Here is a 22,824-nt window from a genome sequence, read left to right on the forward strand (position 1 = left end):
AGCATGATTCAAATGCTGTAGCGTTTAATTATTTATTTGAACATTTTCAGGATGAAAACTCTTTGAGATGCACCATTTTGTTTTTAAAGGACAAAAAAAGGAGAAACAAATTATGCTTAGTAACCAGAATAATATGACAAAAGGAAGGGGAAACAGTGAAATGACTAAATTAAAACAATAATCAAGATACTGCAAAAAACAATAACATCTATAATAACCACTGTCTAATGATAATGAAATAATAATTGTTAAAACAAAAACATAGCATGACTCTCTCTAGATACAGTAACCATAAAATTAGCTAATTTGGGTGAGCTATATCTTTGATCAGGAAAATGGTACAGTAATAAATCATAATTTCTAGCTTACCACATTCCACAAAAGATGTCCCGAAGACACTATAAACATCTATTTCATTTATGGGTTTACGGTAGGTAAGTCAACTTAAAACTCTAACAATTAAAGGTGTCCTCAGTGATCTATACGTTTTTATTTCTTCCCCATGATATGTTGTTTAGTGTTCTTCTCTGGCTTCAGGAGGATGATGAAACACTTTGGAGCAAACAGACAGAACAGCAGCCCAAAGCTGGAGGCCAGGATGGCAAAGATCTCTACAGCTACTGTGTACTTCCCAGGAGAGCTGACGTAGGCTGGGATGAAGGAGATCCACACGGCACAGAAGATCAGCATGCTGAAGGTGATGAACTTGGCCTCGTTGAAGTTGCCCGGCAGTTTCCGGGCAAGAAATGCCAGGATGAAGCACAGACAGGCCAAGAGGCCGATGTATCCCAGAACACACCAGTAGGCCAGTTGAGAGCCCACACTGCACTCCAGAATAATCTTAGAGCGTTGGTCCTGGGTGTTTCTGGATGGGTAGGGAGGGGCAGCGATGAGCCAGGCAGCACAGATCAGCACCTGAACCAGGGTGCAACAGAAGATGATGACCCTCTGCTGTTTGGGCCCCAGCCACTTCATGATGTTGTTCCCAGGCCTGGTGGAAGTGAAGACAGCCAGGACCACCAGAGTTTTGCCCAGGATGCAGGAGATGCAGAGGGAGAAGGTGATGCTGAAGGTGGTGTGGCGCAGCATGCAGGACCAGGAGGTGGGCTCCCCGATGAACATCAGCGCACACAGGAAGCACAGAGTCAGGGAGAAAAGGATAGAGAAACTCAGCTCAGAGTTGTTGACGCGGACAATGGGAGTGGTCCTGTGATGGAGGAAGACCGCCAGGACGGACACGGTCAGACAGGCGCCCACTACAGCGATCACCGTCAGGGCTATCCCCATTGTATCATGGGAAAGGAACTCCACCACTTTGGGGATGCAAAATGTTCCATCAGCGTTTGACCAGTAGTCCTCGGGACATTCTGTGCAGTCTATAGAATCTACACAGAAAAACAAAGAGAAAGAGATTAGGAATTTATCAATGATGGGTATGTGATGCAGTCTGTGATATCCTACACATACAGTGGGGAAAACAAGTATTTAGTCAGCCACCAATTGTGCAAGTTCTCCCACTTAAAAAGATGAGAGAGGCCTGTAATTTTCATCATAGGTACACGTCAACTATGACAGACAAATTGAGAAAAGAAAATCCAGAAAATCACATTGTAGGATTTTTAATGAATTTATTTGCAAATTATGGTGGAAAATAAGTATTTGGTCACCCACAAACAAGCAAGATTTCTGGCTCTCACAGACCTGTAACTTCTTCTTTAAGAGGCTCCTCTGTCCTCCACTCGTTACCTGTATTAATGGCACCTGTTTGAACTTGTTTTCAGTATAAAAGACACCTGTCCACAACCTCAAACAGTCACACTCCAAACTCCACTATGGCCAAGACCAAAGAGCTGTCAAATGACACCAGAAACAAAATTGTAGACCTGCACCAGGCTGGGAAGACTGACTCTGCAATAGGTAAGCAGCTTGGTTTGAAGAAATCAACTGTGGGAGAAATTATTAGGAAATGGAAGACATACAAGACCACTGATAATCTCCCTCGATCTGGGGCTCCACGCAAGATCTCACCCCGTGGGGTCAAAATGATCACAAGAACGGTGAGCAAAATCCCAGAACCACACGGGGGGACCTAGTGAATGACCTGCAGAGAGCTGGGACCAAAGTAACAAAGCCTAACATCAGTAACACACTACGCCGCCAGGGACTCAAATCCTGCAGTGCTAGACGTGTCCCCCTGCTTAAGCCAGTACATGTCCAGGCCCGGTCTGAAGTTTGCTAGAGTGCATCCAGAAGAGGATTGGGAGAATGTCATATGGTCAGATGAAACCAAAATATAACTTTTTGGTAAAAACTCAACTCGATCGTGTTTGGAGGACAAAGAATGCTGAGTTGAATCCAAAGAACACCATACCTACTGTGAAGCATGGGAGTGAAAACATCATACTTTGGGGCTGTTTTTCTGCAAAGGGACCAGGACGACTGATCCGTAAAGGAAAGAATGAATGGGGCCATGTATCGTGAGATTTTGAGTGAAAACCTCCTTCCATCAGCAAGGGCATTGAAGATGAAACGTGGCTGGGTCTTTCAGCATGACAATGATCCCAAACACACCACCCGGCAACGAAGGAGTGGCTTCGTGAAGAAGCATTTCAAGGTCCTGGAGTCTCCAGATCTCAACCCCATAGAAAATCTTTGGAGGGAGTTGAAAGTCTGTGTTGCCCAGCGACAGCCCCAAAACATCACTGCTCTAGAGGAGATCCATGGAGGAATGGGCCAAAATACCAGCAGCAGTGTGTGAAAACCTTGTGAAGACTTACAGAAAACGTTTGACCTGTGTCATTGCCAACAAAGGGTATATAACAAAGTATTGAGAAACTTTTGTTATTGACCAAATACTTATTTTCCACCATAATTTGCAAATAAATTCATAAAAAATCCTACAATGTGATTTTCTGGATTTTTTTTCCTCATTTTGTCTGTCATAGTTGACGTGTACCTATGATGAAAATTACAGGCCTCTCTCATCTTTTTAAGTGGGAGAACTTGCACAATTGGTGTCTGACTAAATACTTTTTTTCCCCACTGTAAGTGACATTTGGTGGCAGAAGTGGAACTGGTGGGCAGAGGTTAACCCTTAAAATTCCAACAAGGGTCAATTGTCATAATTTCTAAACTCTTTTATTTTATCCTTCTGAAATTTCAGGACTTTGTCAAGCAACTAGTTACTTATTAGATTTCTGTGTTAGTATGTAAGAATGACAAATTATCTCTCTGTATACCAGTGGTGCGTGGCTAAGCTGAAAATGTGAACTAAAAAGTTAAACCTTGAAAAAATACATATTTACAATAGCTTCCAGTCAGTGTCTCTATACCAAGTCCAGAGTCTCATCTTTCAGATGCAATTGGAATGGAGTTGATAGCCCATAGCATTCCAAAGGTAGAGCTAAAAATCTGATGGCACCGGTGCTCAAATCGCCTATATCGCCCATATCAGTGGCCATCTTAAGTCGTACCGGTATGTCAGATTAGCTCAATCGGCAATTTCTCAGCCTCTGAGTATTACAGAACATTTTGAATGAATAACAGACAAATGTTCATAACAAGTGGCAATGGATGATATATATCAAATGTAAGCACACACAATCTACATGTTAACGTTTTTCAATGTAAATTGTAAAGTATTTTGTCTTTTTTTGTTATATGTCGGACCCCCAGTAAGACTAGCTGTCACCATGGGAATCCTAATAAATCAAATCAAATCAAATTAAAATCTCTGTCCAAAACATAAAAAAATACCAAAACTTTTATTTTGAAAAGATGGGTAAAAATTTATAAATATACAGTTCCAGTCAAAAGTTTGGACACACCTACTCATTCAAGGGTTTATTCTTCATTTTGACTATCTTCTACATTGTAGAATATTAGTGAAGACATATATGGAATTATGTGGTAACCAAAAAAGTGATAAACAAATTCTTCAAATAGCCACCCTTTGCCTTGATGACAGCTTTGCACACTCTTGGCATTCTCTTAACCAGCTTCATGAGGTAGTCACCTGGAATGCATTTCAATTAACAGGTGTGCCTTCTTAATGCGTTTGAGCCAATCAGTTGTGTTGTGACAAGGTAGTGGGGGAATGGAACACCCAGATTTACCTCTGCTGCAGAGGATAAGTTCATTAGAGTTACCAGCCTCAGAAATTGTAGCCAAAATAAATGCTTCACAGAGTTCAAGTAACAGACACATCTCAACATCAACTGTTCAGAGGAGACTGTGTGAATCATGCCTTCATGGTCGAATTGCTGCAAAGAAACCACTACTAAAGGACACCAATAATAAGAAGAGACTTGCTTGGGCCAAGAAACACGAGCAATGGATATTAGACTGGTGGAAATGTGTCCTTTGGTCTGGAGTCCAAATTTGAGATTTTTGGTTCCAACCGCCTTGTCTTTGTGAGACGCGGTGTGGGTGAACGGATGATCGCTGCATGTGTATTTCCCACCGTAAATCATGGAGGAGGAGGTGTTATGGTGTGGGGGTGCTTTGCTGGTGACACTATCAGTGATTTATTTAGAATTCAAGGCACACTTAACCAGCATGGCTACCATAGCATTCTGCAGTGATACGCCATCCCATCTGGTTTGGGTTTAGTGGGACTTTCATTTGTTTTTCAACAGGACAATGACCCAACACACCTCCAGGCTGTGTAAGGGCTATTTTACCAAGAAGGAGAGTAATGGAATGCTGCATCAGATGACTTGGCCTCCACAATCACCTGACCTCAACCCAATTGAGATGGTTTGGGATGAGTCGGACCGCAGAGTGAAGGAAAAGCAGCCAACAAGTGCTCAACATATATGGGAACTCCTTCAAGACTGTTGGAAAAGCATTCCAGGTGAAGCTGGTTGAGAGAATGCCAAGAGTGTGCAAAGCTGTCATCAAGGCAAAGGGTAGCTATTTGAAGAATCTCAAATATAAAATATATTTGTATTTGTTTAACACTTTTTTGGTTACTACATGATTCCATATGTGTTATTTCATAGTTTTGATGTCTTCACTATTATTCTACAATGTAGAAAATAGTAAAATTAAAGAAAAACCCTTGTATGAGTAGGTGTGTCCAAACTTTTGACTGGTAGTGTATGCTTATTTTAGATAATTGAAACAATTTTCTTGTGTTGCAAATAGTTAGTAAAATAAAAAGATGAGCATAGTGCACTCAACTGTGTCTAGGGTAGAGAGTCAGAGTCCTCACCAAATCAGAGTCCTCACCTGTCTGATTACTAATCTACAGATAAGTCATTCTATTGATTAGGGAATATCAGAGTCCTCACCTGTCTGATTACTAATCTACAGATAAGTCATTCTATTGATTAGGGTATATCAGAGTCCTCACCTGTCTGATTACTAATCTACAGATAAGTCATTCTATTGATTAGGGTATATCAGAGTCCTCACCTGTCTGATTACTAATCTACAGATAAGTCATTCTATTGATTAGGGTATATCAGAGTCCTCACCTGTCTGATTACTAATCTACAGATAAGTCATTCTATTGATTAGGGAATATCAGAGTCCTCACCGTCTGATTACTAATCTACAGATAAGTCATTCTATTGATTAGGTATATCAGAGTCCTCACCTGTCTGATTACTAATCTACAGATAAGTCATTCTATTGATTAGGGTATATCAGAGTCCTCACCTGTCTGATTACTAATCTACAGATAAGTCATTCTATTGATTAGGTATATCAGAGTCCTCACCTGTCTGATTACTAATCTACAGATAAGTCATTCTATTGATTAGGGTATATCAGAGTCCTCACCTGTCTGATTACTAATCTACAGATAAGTCATTCTATTGATTAGGAATATCAGAGTCCTCACCTGTCTGATTACTAATCTACAGATAAGTCATTCTATTGACTAGGGAATATCAGAGTCCTCACCTGTCTGATTACTAATCTACAGATAAGTCATTCTATTGATTAGGGAATATCAGAGTCCTCACCTGTCTGATTATAATCTACAGATAAGTCATTCTATTGATTAGGGTATATCAGAGTCCTCACCTGTCTGATTACTAATCTACAGATAAGTCATTCTATTGATTAGGGTATATCAGAGTCCTCACCTGTCTGATTACTAATCTACAGATAAGTCATTCTATTGATTAAGGAATATCAGAGTCCTCACCTGTCTGATTACTAATCTACAGATAAGTCATTCTATTGACTAGGGAATATCAGAGTCCTCACCTGTCTGATTACTAATCTACAGATAAGTCATTCTATTGATTAGGGAATATCAGAGTCCTCACCTGTCTGATTACTAATCTACAGATAAGTCATTCTATTGATTAGGGTATATCAGAGTCCTCACCTGTCTGATTACTAATCTACAGATAAGTCATTCTATTGATTAGGGTATATCAGAGTCCTCACCTGTCTGATTACTAATCTACAGATAAGTCATTCTATTGATTAGGGTATATCAGAGTCCTCACCTGTCTGATTACTAATCTACAGATAAGTCATTCTATTGATTAGGGTATATCAGAGTCCTCACCTGTCTGATTACTAATCTACAGATAAGTCATTCTATTGATTAGGGAATATCAGAGTCCTCACCTGTCTGATTACTAATCTACAGATAAGTCATTCTATTGACTAGGGAATATCAGAGTCCTCACCTGTCTGATTACTAATCTACAGATAAGTCATTCTATTGATTAGGGAATATCAGAGTCCTCACCTGTCTGATTACTAATCTACAGATAAGTCATTCTATTGATTAGGGAATATCAGAGTCCTCACCTGTCTGATTACTAATCTTGCCGCTGTCACATGGTACACAGTCAAAGCAGCACAGAGGCTCCCCACGACGGACAGCCTTCCTGGATCCTGGAGCACAGCTGGCGCTGCACACGGAGACCACCACCTGAACACAACAAAGAACAATATTTTCCTGCTACCTCAATACTCATAGTCCCTCCTATAGTTCAGTTGGTAGAGTATGGCGCTTGCAACGCCAGGGTTGTGGGTTCGATTCCCACAGGGGGGCAGTATGAAAAATGTATGCACTCACTAACTGTAAGTCGCTCTGGATAAGAGCGTCTGCTAAATGACTAAAATGTAAAATGTAATATTATACCAGCCACTAGAGGGCACTCAATATGAGATAATTTGAGAAATCTCCCTGACAGTGCATGGTCAGAGAATAACAAAGGAGAATCGAGCATTGGAACGCATAAACTGGGTTACCTGCAATACAAGCTTTGGAGAAACAAAAATATTTCAGGACAAATAAACCTGTTTAAAAAAAACTATAATAATGAGTTTACATTCACCATGCAGAGGCACTTACATAAAGGTCTCTCTACAGAACGTCAACAGTTGGCATCTGATGTGGTTAAATACACAGTGTGAGCAGCTTGCCTTGCTCTGATGCCTCGCCCACACTATCTTCTCTTCCTGGATTGCCAGCTCCTTCCCAGAATCCTTTGCGCCATCGTACAGCCCCACTGTGACAAAGCGGGGACCTCCGTTTGGCTCCCTCTGCCAGTTGATGAGGTCATAGGACGGGATGGCGTCCCCTTTCTGGTCAAAGTTAATATTTTCTCCTGATACAGTGAAGGACACGTCCTGGAGATATTGCTGGAGCTATGATAAGAGGAAAATAATTGTCTCATTCTTTAACAAATTACATTTGTTGACACACCTAAATCTTTTCAACATTCATCTGTTTAGTTATTTGAATAATTATATGCTTTTTCCCCCCACTTTAATTAATTGACACATACCTGCCAGGGGTGTACGTTGTTGCTGTGAGCGCAGGTGTGGTTGTTGAAGGGTCCTGCCCTTGGCTGGCAGTGGAGGAGGTTGTTCAGGGAGTGGGCGATGGCGTACACAGCCTTGTACACGTTATAGGCCACTCTGGGGCTGGACGTGTTCATGTAGGCTGAGTGTTGCTTCAGGAGAGTCTCCTGCCCTGAGCAGGGGGGCAGCAGGGGGCTGGAGGGGGACAGAGAGGGAGAGGGAGAGCAGCCGTACAGAGCCTCCCACAGCTGCTGCACCAGGGGGTTAGAGGGGTACCTCCCGGGGTTCACCGTCTGCAGGTAGTCCCTGAGCCCTGGGACTTTCCCTGAGCGGATGGCGAAGCCAATAGTCCCATCCAGGAATGGATAAGTCTCTGCCAGCACATTGGCAGTGACCCAGGCCTCGCTGGCCACCCACTGGGTACCAGTGATGTTCTGCTTGACAAACTCCTTGAGGAAAGGGTATAACTCTCCCTCCCCAGAGAAGACTATCACCACACGCGCTGTGGAGCGCCTCATCACCTCCAGGATCTGCAGGACCCTCTCTCTGCTGTAGTCTTTAGGGATCATCTCATCATAGGCCAGACACACATCTGTGTTCTGGATCTCCCTCTTCAGGCCCTGCAGGGCGAAGTGGCCGTAGTCGTGATCCTCCCGGACCACACCGATCCACTTCCAGCCGAAACGCTGGAGGAGCCTGGCGATGGCCTTCACCTGGTAGTCGTCATTTGGAACCACTCTGAAAAACGTTGGGTATTCTTTCCTGTTGCTCAGGCATGAGCAGGTGGAGAAATAGCTGATCTGAAAGAAAATATAACACCTATTTTAAGCAAATGTTAGTTACACTTTATTTCAAGGTGTGCATGTAAACCACTTATATACCATTATTACAAAATGTAAAATACATGAATATATACAGTGCCAGTCAAAGGTTTGGACACACCTACTCATTCCAGGGTTTTTCTTTATTTGTACTATTTTCTACATTGTAGAATAAAAGTGAAGACATCAAAACTATGAAATAACACATATGGGATCATGTAGTTACCAAGTGTTAAACAAATCCAAATATATTTTATATTTTTCAAAGTAGCCACTCTTTGCCTTGATGACAGCTTTGCACACTCTTCACATTCTCTCAACCAGCTTCACCTGGAATGCTTTTCCAACAATCTTGAAGGAGTTCCCACATATGCTGAGCACTTGTTGGCTGCTTTTCCTTCACTCTGCGGTCCGACTCATCCCAAACCATCTCAATTGGGTTGAGGTCGGAGGATTGTGGAGGCCAGGTCATCTGATGCAGCACTCCATCACTCTCCTTCTTGGTAAAATAGCCCTTACACAGCCTGGAGGTGTGTTGGGTCATTTTCCTGTTGAAAAACAAATGAAAGTCCCACTAAACCCAAACCAGATGGGATGGCGTATTGCTGCAGAATGCTATGGTAGCCATGCTGGTTAAGTGTGCCTTGAATTCTAAATAAATCACAGACAGTGTCACCAGCAAAGCACCCCCACACCATAACACCTCCATGCTTTACGGTGGGAAATACACTTGCGGAGATCATCCATTCACCCTCACATTCACTCTCACAAGACACGGCGGTTGGAACCAAAAATCTCAAATTTGGACTCCAGACCAAAGGACACATTTCCACCAGTCTAATGTCCATTGCTCATGTTTCTTGGCCCAAGCAAGTCTCTTCTTCGTATTGGTGTCCTTTAGTAGTGGTTTCTTTGCAGCAATTGGACCATGAAGGCCTGATTCACACAGTCTCCTCTGAACAGTTGATGTTGAGATGTCTCTGTTACTTAAATTCGGTGAAGCATTTATTTGGGCTGCAATTTCTGAGGCTGGTAACTCTAATGAACCTATCCTCTGCAGCAGAGGTAACTCTGGGTCTTCCATTCCTGTGGCGGTCCTCATGAGAGCCAGTTTCATCATAGCGCTTGATGGTATTTGCGTGCACTTGAAGAAACTTTGAAAGTGTTTGAAATGTTCCTGATTGACTGACCTTCATGTCTTAAAGTAATGACGGACTGTTGTTTCTCTTTGCTTATTTGAGCTGTTCTTGCCATAATATGGACTTGGTATTTTACCAAATAGGTCTATCTTCTGTATACCCCACCTACCTTGTCACAACACAACTGATTGGCTGAAATGCATTAAGAAGGAAAGAAATTCCACAAATTAACTTTTAAGAAGGCACACCTGTTAATTGAAATGCATTCCAGGTGACTACCTCATGAAGCTGGTTGAGAGAATGCCAAGAGTGTGCAAAGCTGTCATCAAGGCAAAGGGTGGCTATTTGTGGTCCTCTGTAGCTCAGCTGGTAGAGCACAGCGCTTGTAACGCCAAGGTAGTGGGTTCGATCCCCGGGACCACCCATACACAAAAAAAATAATAATGTATGCACGCATGACTGTAAGTCGCTTTGGATAAAAGCGTCTGCTAAATGGCATATTATTATTTGAAGAATCTCAAATATGAAATATATTTTGATTTATTTAACACTTTTTTGGTTGCTAAATGATTCCATATGTGTTATTTCATAGTTTTGATGGCTTCACTATTATACTACAGTGTAAAAATAAAGAAAAACCCTTGAATGAGTAGGTGTGTCCAAACTTTTGACTGGTAGTATATACAAATAATGTATTATTTATGAGAGGGCTAATCATATTTACAGTAGTCATAAACAAAAGACAACATATTTAGTTGCTGAATTCAGTATTTAACAAACTATGTAATTATAGTTACAAGTTGTTGCACTTTTAAATATGTGTTCAGAGTCACAGACACACCTCCCTTTTGAATAGTAGATTAGCTATTTACACTTAAATAATTCTTCAGTTTTGAATTAGAAAACGGATCCACAGCTTCTGAATTTTATTCTAGTTCCCCTTATTTCAGCAGTGGATCTTAACTTAAAAACAATAAATCCCTTTTCATCTGCTCCAGTGGTGTAGTGGCATTTTCTGAGGTACCGGAGCCCACATCTAAAGAAATGAAGTCATCATTTCTCAATCAAAGTTTGTACCGACAGATGTAGCCTATTGAATATTATTTTTTGAATATGCATAAAATGCATCCTCCAAATGCAATGTCTGTTCACACCCACACATTTTGTCTCAATAAATTGTTCTGTTTTTAATACCATCAAACACCAAATTAGACATGCCTAATTTTAAAATAGGCCATCTGTCAATCGTAAATAATGATTATTCTCGTTTTCCCGGTGAAACGTCCAAAATGCATCTCCAGCCAATCATTTGAGCTTAATCAGTTTCATGGGAATATGCATTTAGATCTTCTTGAATGATGTAGGCCTAACTATGGTTTCTTGAGCGAATGAGAGCAGATGGTGGTAACAAATAGCATAGGCTTATTGTACCTGGATTTTGTTTCAATCAAAGCACATATTTTGCCACTCAATGTTGAGTTTTGGCCGCATGAGAAAGAAAAATGTGACCACTCAGCTTATCATCCTAAAATCTCATAAGAAATGAAGTCGTGTTTTTTGAGCTAACAGTCATGTTATACTACGCTATTCAGTTCTGTTATATAGAATACTAATAGAACATTACTTGAATTTTCAGACGTCGATTCAGATTTGATCTAACTGTAGTAAACAGGCACCACTGTGAGAAGTGGCAGAGCAATGCTCCGGTGCATTCTGGCAGCACTACAACCCTGATCTGCACCCTGCAAAAACATCTCCTCAAAACATTGTCACTCACCATGGGGATTCTGAAGGGCTGCAGAGTTCTGGACAAAACGATGGACTGTGAGGAGCCAGACTCCCCTACCATGGCTATTAACGGGCTGGCACCGGAACACATAGGGCTCTGTTCTTCACCCTGTCCGTTCAGCACCGCCAGGACTGCTCTCAGAGCCGTGACTGGCGTGGCACACGAGTCAAAGATCTTATAGCCCAGCGTGTGGTTGGGCAGCAGCTGCTCATTCTGGTTGATCTCCTCCACTGCCAGCCTCATGGTCTGAGCCCAGCGGAACGCCCTCGGGTCAAACCTGAATACACACAGAGAGAGAGAGAGAGAGAGAGAGAGAGAGAGAGAGAGAGAGAGAGAGAGAGAGAGAGAGAGAGAGAGAGAGAGAGAGAGAGAGAGAGAGAGAGAGAGAGAGAGAGAGAGAGAGAGAGAGAGAGAGAGAGAGAGAGAGAGAGAGAGAGAGAGAGAGAGAGAGAGAGAGAGAGAGAGAGAGAGAGAGAGAGAGCAAGAGAATGTATCCCCGTTCCACTTCCACTGGTGGTCAGCCTGGTCTGAACAATACAACTAGACAGAGAAATATGATCTCAATGAATGTGGCAACAATCCCAGCACAGGACACGGTGTTAAGGGATTAGGAGGAAAACACAGAAAAGGAGAGAAGAGGAAAATCCATTAGACTAGAGTTCACAGTAGGGGTCAAAGGCCCCCAATGGGACGTGACAATCAGAACCTATACACCACATACTCTTGTTTTGTACAGTAGGACTTGAGCCACACATCCATGCCCCCTGTGACTCGGCTCACCCTTCACACTGTGCTGCCAGGGGCTGGTGGGTGTAGTCCGTCCCAGGCAGCTCCACCCGGTAGTGAAGGGGAAAGATCCCCCCCATCATGAAGTCACCCTGGGCTGAGAACCCAGGCAGCTCAAAGGCCCCCTGCGGGGAGCAGGCAGGCTGGGTAGAGGTGGCTTCTGTCAGAGGGGAAATTGAGACGGGGCAGTACAGGGACCACCACAGAAGAAGAGACATCCTCAGACTGGTCCGATAGATGCAGAGAGATCCTCCTGTTCATAGACAAGCTGATATCCTCCCACACAGACTGGTCCAGTATAGACGGACTGTTCAGGTTGTTCAGTTTTATACTCCTTGGTCTCGTCATCATTTCATCTGGTTTAATTTGGTATCTCCCTGGATTTCACGTGATCCTCACCCCTCCCTCCCAAACACTCACAGTGGCTTGGAGAAGCACACTGGGACTTTTATGGTAGACAATATGTGTGATAGGTAATAAGAATCCCACTCAATATAACACACTTCACATTGTGTTTTAAGTGATTGTAATTTGTTTCATGATATTTTAGTAGGATGCCTATACAAAGGTATTTTGAATCCCTTTCCTGCATTCGAATGACCAAATCGCCCTTTAGTGGCCTCATGGGTGGAATGTTAGTAATATTCTTCCTAATTTCCTAATTAATAAACATTATATATTTTAAAATAATAATCTGGTGTTTCCATGTCGAGCGGTTTTGTTATATTTCAGTCTTCTGTGATGTACAGTACCAGTCAAAAGTTTAGACACACCTACTCATTCCAGGGTTTTTCTTTATTTTTACTATTTTCTACATTGTAGAATAATAGTGAAGACATCAAAACTATGAAATAACACATATGGAATCATGTAGTGACCAAAAAAGTGTTAAACAAATCAAAACATATTTTAGATTTTTGATTCTTTAAAGTAGCCACTCTTTGCCTTGATGACAGCTTTGCACACTCTTTGCATTCTCTCAACCAGCTTCACCTGGAATGCTTTTCCAACAGTCTTGAAGGAGTTCCCACATATGCTGAGCACTTGTTGGCTGCTTTACCTTCACTCTGCGGTCCAACTCATCCCAAACCATCTCAATTGGGTTGAGGTCGGGTGATTGTGGAGGCCAGGTCATCTGATGCAGCACTCCATCACGCTCCTTATTGGTCAAATAGCCCTTACACAGCCTGGAGGTGTGTTGGGTCATTGTCTTGTTGAAAAACAAATGATAGTCCCACTAAGCGCAAACCAGATGGGATGGCGTATCGCTGCAGAATGCTGTGGTAGCCATTCTGGTTAAGTGTGCCTTCAATTCTAAATTAACCACCAACAGTGTCACCAGCAAAGCACCATCACACCTCCTCCTCCATGCTTCGTGGTGGGAACCACACATGCAGAGATCATCCACTCACCTACTCTGTGTCTCACAAAGACACGGCGGTTGGAACCAAAACTCTCAAATTTGGACTCATCAGACCAAAGGACAGATTTCCACCGGTCTAATGTCCATTGCTCTTGTTTCTTAGCCCAAGCAAGTCTCTTCTTTGTATTGGTGTCCTTTAGTAGTGGTTTCTTTGCAGCAATTCGATCATGAAGGCCTGATTTACGCAGTCTCCTCTGAACAGTTGATGTTTAGATGTGTCTGTTACATGAACTCTGTGAAGCATTTATTTGGGCTACATTCTCTGAGGCTGGTAACTCTAATTAACTTATCCTCTGCAGCAGAGGTAACTCTGGGTATTCCTTTCTTGTGGCGGTCGTCATGAGAGCCAGTTTCATCATAGCGCTTGATGGTTTTTGCGACTGCACTTGAAGAAACTTTAAAAGTTCTTGACATTTTCCAGATTGACTGACCTTCATGTCTTAAAGTAATTATGGACTGTCGTTTCTCTTTGCTTATTTGAGCTGTTCTTGAAAAAATACGGACTTGGTCTTTCACCAAATAGGGCTATCTTCTGTATACAAACCCTACCTTGTCACAACACAACTGATTGGCTGAAATGCATTAAGAAGGAAAGAAATTCCACAAATTAACTTTTAAGAAGGCACACCTGTTAATTGAAATGCATTCCAGGTGACTACCTCATGAAGCTGGTTGAGAGAATGCCAAGAGTGTGCAAAGCTGTCATCAAGGCAAAGGGTGGCTACTTTGAAGAATCTCAAAAAAAAATTGGTTACTACATGATTCCATATGTGTTATTTCATAGTTTTGATGTCTTCACTATTATTCTACAATGTAGAAAATAGTAAAAATAAAGAAAAACCCTTGAATGAGTAAAAGTGTCCAAACTTTTGACTGGTACTGTATATAAATAAAGTGTGATATTGGGATGCAAACTCAAAATGTAATACATTTCAACTCTATATCTGACATGGTACAGATGTCTTCTTTTTTTAAATGACCATAACCATGTGTGTAAGGTGTATATTTTTGTTTCAAAGTAGATTTGATTAAGACTACCAATACACATTTGTAATCATGGCTGTATTCATGTCCTCTTATCTTTCATTGATGGACTGATAGAAATTGTGGTGACATCACACACAGACGATTCGACACAGCTTTGTTCTAATGCAGTGCATATGCTGACACCTACTGTTGAGCAGGAAATCTGGTACGTAAATGTCTGAAATCCACTTTGATTATGGGGTGAATGATCCCTTTAAAGCTAGATTCCTTTGTTGCTACATCTATTTTTGGAATTAAATTAATGATATATACCCATTGATTCTAGAAGAACATAACTTATAAATGCCTCATGAGCTTATTTCAACTGTCGTACACCATCAGAACCCAAAATATAAACACGTTTTACTTCAATGTTTGTAAATAATGTGCATGTAAACAAACACTGTATAGCCTCACAACATGGTTAAAACTATCATGTTAATATCATGGATGGTCAGTCCTTGCATACATAGCTCTGTCTATGAATTTGAGAGTGGTTACATTTGACCAACACAGAGGTGGGGTAGGGGCTTTGTTATTGTTACAACTACGGATTCTATCTTTAAGATCCACTCATTAGAGAACGCACTGCAAAAAAAAAAAAAAAAAAGTAGGACTTTGTATGCAGTGATGTCATCACAACCAGGTTTCCGGGGCCTATATAGGGAGCAAGCCTCCTACCCCACAGCCACACAAGTGGACTGGAAGCCCTGACTGATCTCACATCATACATCCACTCTCTGCCTGCCATGGCACACCTCTCTGCAAGACTCCTGCTGCTGGGGCTTCTCCTGTGGACCAGCAGGGTTCGCTCTGCCACAGCCCAGGAAGGGTGCACTTTCCTGGGGGAAGAGGAGATGAGCAGCTTCTATCAGGAGGGAGATGTGGTTCTTGGGGGCTTGTTCCCTCTCCACTATAGTCCTGTGTCCTCTGTGACATCATTTCAGTGGGAACCGCAACAGACTACATATGAATAGTAAGTGATGAGAAATGAAGAATGTTTTCTGTCTGTCTGTCTCTTTCTCTCTCCACGTGCATTGATTCTAAGCCACTTGCTATCCTCTTCCCTGCAGTTTCAGTTCCAGGGCCCTGCGCTGGATGCAGACCATGATGTTTGCAGTGAGAGAGATCAACCAACGAAAGGACCTGCTCCCACACCTGACACTGGGGTTCCACATCCGGGACAGCTGTGACCACGTGCCTGTGTCCCTGAGAGGCTCTCTGCTGCTGGTCAACGGGCAGCCAGACAAGGGAGCAGGCTCCAGGGGTGCAGGTCAGGGTCCAGGCTCGGACTGTGCTGCTGTACGCAGGGCCGAGTCTCCTGTTATCATAGGAGACGCCGCCTCTGGGGTGTCTATGGCTGTGCTCAGAACTCTGGGCTCCTTTCACATACCCCTGGTGAGACTACCCGTGGCCTACCTAGGGTTACGTACATTGTGCTTTTATCATTGTGTAATCATCTTCTTATAGTTGATAAATGGCTTTTGATGGAGGTAGGGCCTTGGTAAAAGTAAGACTCATAATAGTAGCCGAAATGGAAATACCCTTAAAATATAGACGGCTTGACGCTACTACATTTACATTTCAAGATTCTTACTGCAAATACTGTTACTTTGACAGGAGGCATACTATTTCATAACTTAAGACTACATTCGAAATTCTATACATTTTGTCATGGAATTGCTTTCCTTGACTGCTATATGAAAATGAAGGGCTATATGCAATGCTTGAGTACATCTTACGGAGTGGACCTTTAACCTGCTGTTCTCTCTGCTTTGGACTGGCTTGTAGATCATAATATACAGATAAGGGATCTTAATTTGATCACTCTTTTTGTTGCTGAGAATTGTCCTGCAGCGTAGGAAGTACAGATAAGCTTTGTGATTTACATAAATTCACTGAAAACCCACGTTAACACACGGTTATATTAACAGTGTTGCACTTTTCATGTGGGCTAATTTGGGACATCTAATAGCCTGACTGCAGATCAAGCAACATTATGGACTAAACGTTGAAATCCTGTTGCTGCAGGATTCTTTTGCTGTGACAATACTGGTCAAATTAAGATCCCACATCTGTACTGTATTTTTACTTTGGCAGGAGACATGTTATTTCATATCTTCAAAAGTTTTTTTTTTTTTTTTTTATCATGACATTGAGTACAGATATATCGTAAATATTAAAAGCTCTATGCAATGCTTGAGGACATCTTGCAGAGTGAACTTTGAACCTGCTGTTCCCTCTTCTTTCAGGTGAGCTACTTTGCGTCCTGCAGCTGTCTGAGTGACCAGAAGCAGTTCCCTACGTTCATGCGCACCATGCCCAGTGATGCCTTTCAGATACGCGCCCTAGCTCGCCTGGTACGCTACTTCCACTGGACCTGGGTGGGCGTCATCGGCGTGGAGTCTGACTATGCCCGCTTTGCCATCCAGTTGTTTCTACAGGAGTCCGTCCAGTATGGTGTGTGTGCTGCCTACGTCCACTTCTACCCAGTGGTCCTTACCCAGAAGGCTGTGGGGCAGCTGGTGGACACTATCCAGGTGAGTAAAGAAATAAAACTTAGGAGGTCTTAAAAGTACATGATTATACATTTTTGTTATTATTGTCATTGTTACCCAGGGCTCATCCTCCCGAGTCCTCCTGAATTTCTCTGGTGAGTCGGAGCTTCGGAGTATCCTCAGGGAGTGTCTGCAGCGGAATGTCACAGGGCTGCAGCTGATTGCCAGCGAGGCCTGGGCCACCTCCAAGTCCCTGTGGGGAGAGTTCGGAGATCTCCTGACGGGAACGCTGGGATTTGGGATACGGAAGGCTGATGTTATTCCCGGGCTCAAAGACTTTCTGACCAGACTGGGACCGTCCCACGGACGTCAGTCGGCTTTCCTGGCAGAGTTCTGGGAAGAGACGTTCAACTGTAGAGTGAACGGATCCTTAAACACCCACTCTCACTCTGCCAGTTACCTGGACAGAGAGCCCTGTAGCGGAAGAGAGGTCCTGGGGGATGTGTACACACCCTATGCTGATGTGAGCCAGCTCAGAGTGTCCTATAACGTGTACAAGGCTGTGTATCTCATCGCCCACGCCCTGCAACATATGACCAACTGTGTGGCTGGCCAGGGGCCTTTTATCAATGGCACCTGTGGGGACCCAACGCATGTTAAACCGTGGCAAGTGAGTCTATAGCTGAAGATACTCTGCTCAGTGTTGCTGAATAGATATCAATGCCTGTTTCTCATTCACACGCATGCAGATACACAAAACACACACCAGTAGGTGGAGTAGAGTGTATCGTTTCTTGTCTCACCCTCTCCACTCCTCTCTCCCCAGCTACTACATTACATGAAGCAGGCGAAGTTTTCCACACTCGGGGAGGAGGTCAGCTTTGACCACAACGGTGACCCCATCGCTTCCTATGACCTCATGAACTGGCAGAGGGGGCATGATGGCTCCCTGCGATTAGTCAAAGTGGGGTTCTATGACGCCTCATTGGCCGATGGCCTAGAACTGGTCATAAATGACTCAGCGATTCAGTGGCCTGTGGGAAAGCAGGTGTGGCCTATATCACAGTCTAGGTGCTTGGTTCTACGTTTACTTCTCAGTCTGTTCTTTGTTGTCTTCTTAACGTCACTGGAGAATATCAAGTTGGCATTTTATAAACTACATTTGGCTAGTTTGAAAAGCGTTCTGAAACACTTTCCCTGCACACCCCTTATTACATGCAATCAGTATATCTGAGTGGTGCCACTGCCTCTGCCCCCCAGGCAACTCGCTCAGTGTGCAGTGACAGCTGTCCCCTAGGCACCCGTGTAGCCAGGAAGAAGGGGGAGCCTGTCTGCTGCTTCGACTGCATCCCCTGTGCTGAGGGGGAGGTCAGCAATCAAACTGGTGTGTTTTCCCTCATATCCCTCCTTTCTCACCAGTCATTGGTCAGAATTAAAGAACAGTGTTGCTATTCCCTATTTTCTCTCTCCTCTCTGTCAGATTCTTTAAACTGCATACGCTGCTCTGACGTCACATGGCCAGACGAGGCTAGAGACCGCTGTGTTCCAAAGACCATAGAGTTCCTGTCCTATCAGGAGTCCATGGGTATCGTCCTGAGTGTGGTATCCATTCTTGGGGCCGGTGCCTCACTCACTGTCTTGGCGGTGTTCGTTGCCAACAGACACACTCCCATCGTCCGCGGCAACAACATGGAGCTGAGCTTCCTTCTCCTCCTCTTCCTTTCCGTCTGCTTCCTGATTGGCTTGTTGTTCATCGGGGAGCCGTCTGATTGGCTGTGCCGGATCCGATACCCAGCGTTCGGGGTGAGCTTTGCCCTCTGCATCTCCTGCCTCCTGGCCAAGACCATGGTGGTCCTCATGGCCTTCAGGGCCACCCTGCCACGAAATGATGTCATGAAGTGGTTCGGCCCTGCCCAGCAGAGAGCCAGTGTTGTGTTGTGCACCGCCGTCCAGGTACAAATCTGATCTTGTTGCTTTTGTTTTCATTGACTTCTACCTCTAAGGCTACGTTAACACAGCCAGCCAGCCTTTTGACCAATCAGATCTGATCTTTTGCCAATAACTGGGCAAAAGATCAGATCTGGGCTGCCTGACTTAACGCAGTAAAAGACACTAAAATTAATCAGACTAATGAATCACTTGATCAATATTAACACTGATATGGTTCCCTCTGCCCAACAGGGATTGATCTGTCTCATCTGGCTGCTGACCAGACCTCCCTACACCAACCTCAACACAGGCCACCTCAGCTCTGTCATCATCATAGACTGTGCCATGGGGTCAGAAGTCGCCTTCTGGTGCGTTCTGGGATACATCGGCCTCTTGGGATGTCTGTGCTTCATCCTGGCATTTCTGGCCCGGAAACTGCCGGACAACTTCAACGAGGCCAAGTTCATCACCTTCAGCATGCTGATCTTCTTTGCTGTGTGGATCACCTTTATCCCTGTGTATGTGAGCACAGCAGGGAAGTACACTGTGGCCGTCCATATCTTTGCCATTCTAGCCTCTGCCTTTGGCCTCCTTGTCTGTATATTTGCCCCTAAGTGCTACATTGTGATGCTGAGACCAGAAAAAAACAGTAGGAAACACATGATGCTCAAAGGATAATAGATTTTGATGTGATGATTCCTGATCAGCATGTTTAATTTATTAGTAAAAAAGCCGTACAAGTTTATAATGCATTCATCACTGAGTTATGTGCAATATTGACCATGTATAATATGTTAAATATGTATCTTAGGTTAGGAAGAAGTTGCATAACATTATATGAAATTGAATAAATGTACACATGTGCTCTTTATTCTGAAATAAAACCAGACACACTTAATGAGATTTTATGATGTGTTATTTATTAGCATTTGACTTAACTGCAGACATCTTGGTAAAACAAGTATATATTGGAATAAAACAAGCAGTACATAGAAGGCTGATTATGAGTCATTAATGGTAATGTGATAAATCACCTTCCATAGAAATGCGATAAAACACCTTCCATAGAAATGTGATAAAACACCTTCCATAGATTTGCTTGGCAGTAGCAGCACTCAGCGATCCGAGAAGAAATGTCTTTACACTGCTAGCTACATGAAAGCAAAGATAATAATAATAAAAAAAGATAATCAAGGCATACATACTTTTGATTTTAATAACCATAGCTAAGTACATCACTGGCGTTTGTTAGAATTCTTCCCCATGACATGTTTTTTGGTGTTTTCCTCTGGTTTTATAAAAAATATGTAACATTTTGGAGCAAAAATACAAATCAACAACCCAAAGGCAGAAGACAAAATAGCAAATATCTCCACAGCTACGGTGAACTTCCCAGGAGAGCTGACCTAAACTGGGATAAAGGTGATCCAGACTGCACATAATATGAGCATACTGAAGCTGATGAATTTGGCCTCATTGAAGTTATCAGACAGCTTTTGAGCCAGAAAAGCCAGAACCAAGCATATCCCTAAAAGAATACCTATATATCCCATCACTGCATAGAACGCAGCCTCTGAACCAGTATTACGTTCTAGAACGATCTTCCTATGACTATCTCTGAAGTCCCTGTATGGGACCCTGTGTGGTCCTCTGTAGCTCAATTGGTAGAGCATGGCGCTTGTAATGCCAGGGTAGTGGGTTCGATCCCCGGGACCACCCATACGTAAAAATGTATGCACACATGACTGTAAGTCGCTTTGGATAAAAGCTTCTGCTAAATGGCATATTATTACTATATTATTATTGATAAGGTGGTTTCAGGTTTAACCAGAGCACACGGATAAATATCTGACCCACCGTGCAGGAGCCATGGATTACAGGCAACATCCACACTGAGCTAAAGGGTAGAGCTGCCGCTTTCAAGGAGCGGGACTCTAACCCGGACGCTTATAAGAAATCCCGCTATGCCCTCTGACGAACCATCAAAAAGGCAAAGCGTCAATACAGGACTAAGATTTAATCGTACTACACCGGCTCCGACGCTCGTCGGATGTGGCAGGGCTTGCAAACTATTACAGACTACAAAAGGAAGCACAGCTGCCAGCTGCCCAGTCACACAAGCCTACCAGACGAGCTAAATAACTTCTATGCTTGCTTCGATGCAAGCAACACTGAAGCATACATGAGAGCATCAGATGTTCCGGATGACTGTGTGATCACGCGCTCCGTAGCCGATGTGAGTAAGACCTTTAAACAGGTCAACATTCACAAGGCCGCAGTGCCAGACGGATTAACAGGGCGTGTACTCCGAGCATGCGCTGACCAACTGGCAAGTGTTTTCACTGACATTTTCAAGCTGTCCCTGACTGATTCTGTAATACCAACATGTTTCAAGCAGACCACCATAGTCCCTGTGCCTAAGAACACTAAGGTATCCTGCCTAAATGACTACCAACCCGTAGCACTCACGTCTGTAGCCATGATGTGCTTTGAAAGGCTGGTCATGGCTCACATCAACACCATTATCCCAGAAACCCCAGACCCACTTCAATTTGCATACCGCCCCAACAGATCCACAGATGATGCAATCTCTATTGCACTCCACACTGCCCTTTCCCACCCGGACAAAAGGAACACCTACATGAGAATGCTATTCATTGACTACAGCTCAGCGTTCAACACCATAGTGCCCTCAATGCTCATCACTAATCTATGGACTCTGGGACTAAACACCTCCCTCTGCAACTGGATCCTGGACTTCCTGATGGGCCACCCCCATGTGGTAAGGGTAGGTAACAACACATCTGACACGCTGATCCTCAACACGGGGGCCCCTCAGGGGTGCGTGCTCAGTCCCCTCCTGTACTCTCTGTTCACCCATGACTACATGGCCAGGCACAATTCCAACACCATCATTATGTTTGCCGACGATACAACGGTGTTAGGCCTGATCACCGACAATGATGAGACAGCCTATAGGGAGGAGGTCAGAGACCTGGCCGTGCGGTGCCAGGATAACAACCTCCTCCCTCAACATGATCAAGACAAAGGAGATGAGGACCGAGCACGCCCCCATTCTCATCGACAGGGCTGTATTGGAGCAGGTTGAGAGCTTCAAGTTCCTTGGTGTCCACATCACCAACAAACTATCATGGTCCAAACACACCAAGACAGTCGTGAAGAGGGCACGACAAAGCCTATTCCCCCTCAGGAGACTGAAAAGATTTGACATGGGTCCCCAGATCCTCAAAAAGTTATACAGCTGCACCATCGAGAGCATCCTGACTGGTTGCATCACTGCCTGGTATGGCAGCTGCTTGGCCTCCGACCGCAAGGCACTACAGAGGGTAGTGCGTATGGCCCAGTACATCACTGGGGCCAAGCTTCCTGCCATCCAGGAACTCTATACCAGGCGGTGTCAGAGGAAGGCCCTCAAAATGGTCAAAGACTCCAGCCACCCTAGTCATAGACTGTTCTCTCTGCTACCGCACGGCAAGCGGTGCCAGAGTGCCAAGTTTAGGTCCAAAGGGCTTCTTAACAGCTTCTACCCCCAAGCCTTAAGACTCCTGAAATGCTAATCAAATGGCTACCCGGACTATTTGCATAGTTTTGTTTTTATTTCACCTTTACAACT

At 43.6% G+C, this 22,824-nt stretch overlaps 2 protein-coding genes across 2 annotated transcripts; one reads left to right on the forward strand and one right to left on the reverse strand.

Annotated features, from left to right (window-relative positions):
- Positions 1–238: 238 nt before the first annotated feature.
- Positions 239–12,532, reverse strand: LOC121566837 (extracellular calcium-sensing receptor-like). The gene is made up of 7 exons (XM_041876715.2): positions 12,309–12,532; positions 11,517–11,805; positions 8,056–8,579; positions 7,764–7,974; positions 7,423–7,623; positions 6,778–6,901; positions 239–1,385 (listed from the first exon to the last, which is right to left on the reverse strand). Exons 1-7 carry the CDS (start codon positions 12,530–12,532, stop codon positions 490–492), a joined length of 2,469 nt encoding a protein of 822 aa, XP_041732649.2. The 3' UTR covers positions 239–489.
- Positions 12,533–15,512: 2,980 nt separating this feature from the next.
- Positions 15,513–20,007, forward strand: LOC121566836 (extracellular calcium-sensing receptor-like). The gene is made up of 8 exons (XM_041876713.1): positions 15,513–15,739; positions 15,837–16,161; positions 17,016–17,303; positions 17,383–17,931; positions 18,088–18,309; positions 18,522–18,645; positions 18,742–19,214; positions 19,443–20,007. Exons 1-8 carry the CDS (start codon positions 15,513–15,515, stop codon positions 19,866–19,868), a joined length of 2,634 nt encoding a protein of 877 aa, XP_041732647.1. The 3' UTR covers positions 19,869–20,007.
- The last annotated feature ends 2,817 nt before the right edge of the window (positions 20,008–22,824 follow it).

Source organism: Coregonus clupeaformis, unplaced genomic scaffold (assembly GCF_020615455.1).
Source record: "Coregonus clupeaformis isolate EN_2021a unplaced genomic scaffold, ASM2061545v1 scaf3176, whole genome shotgun sequence".
Taxonomy (NCBI): domain Eukaryota; kingdom Metazoa; phylum Chordata; class Actinopteri; order Salmoniformes; family Salmonidae; genus Coregonus; species Coregonus clupeaformis.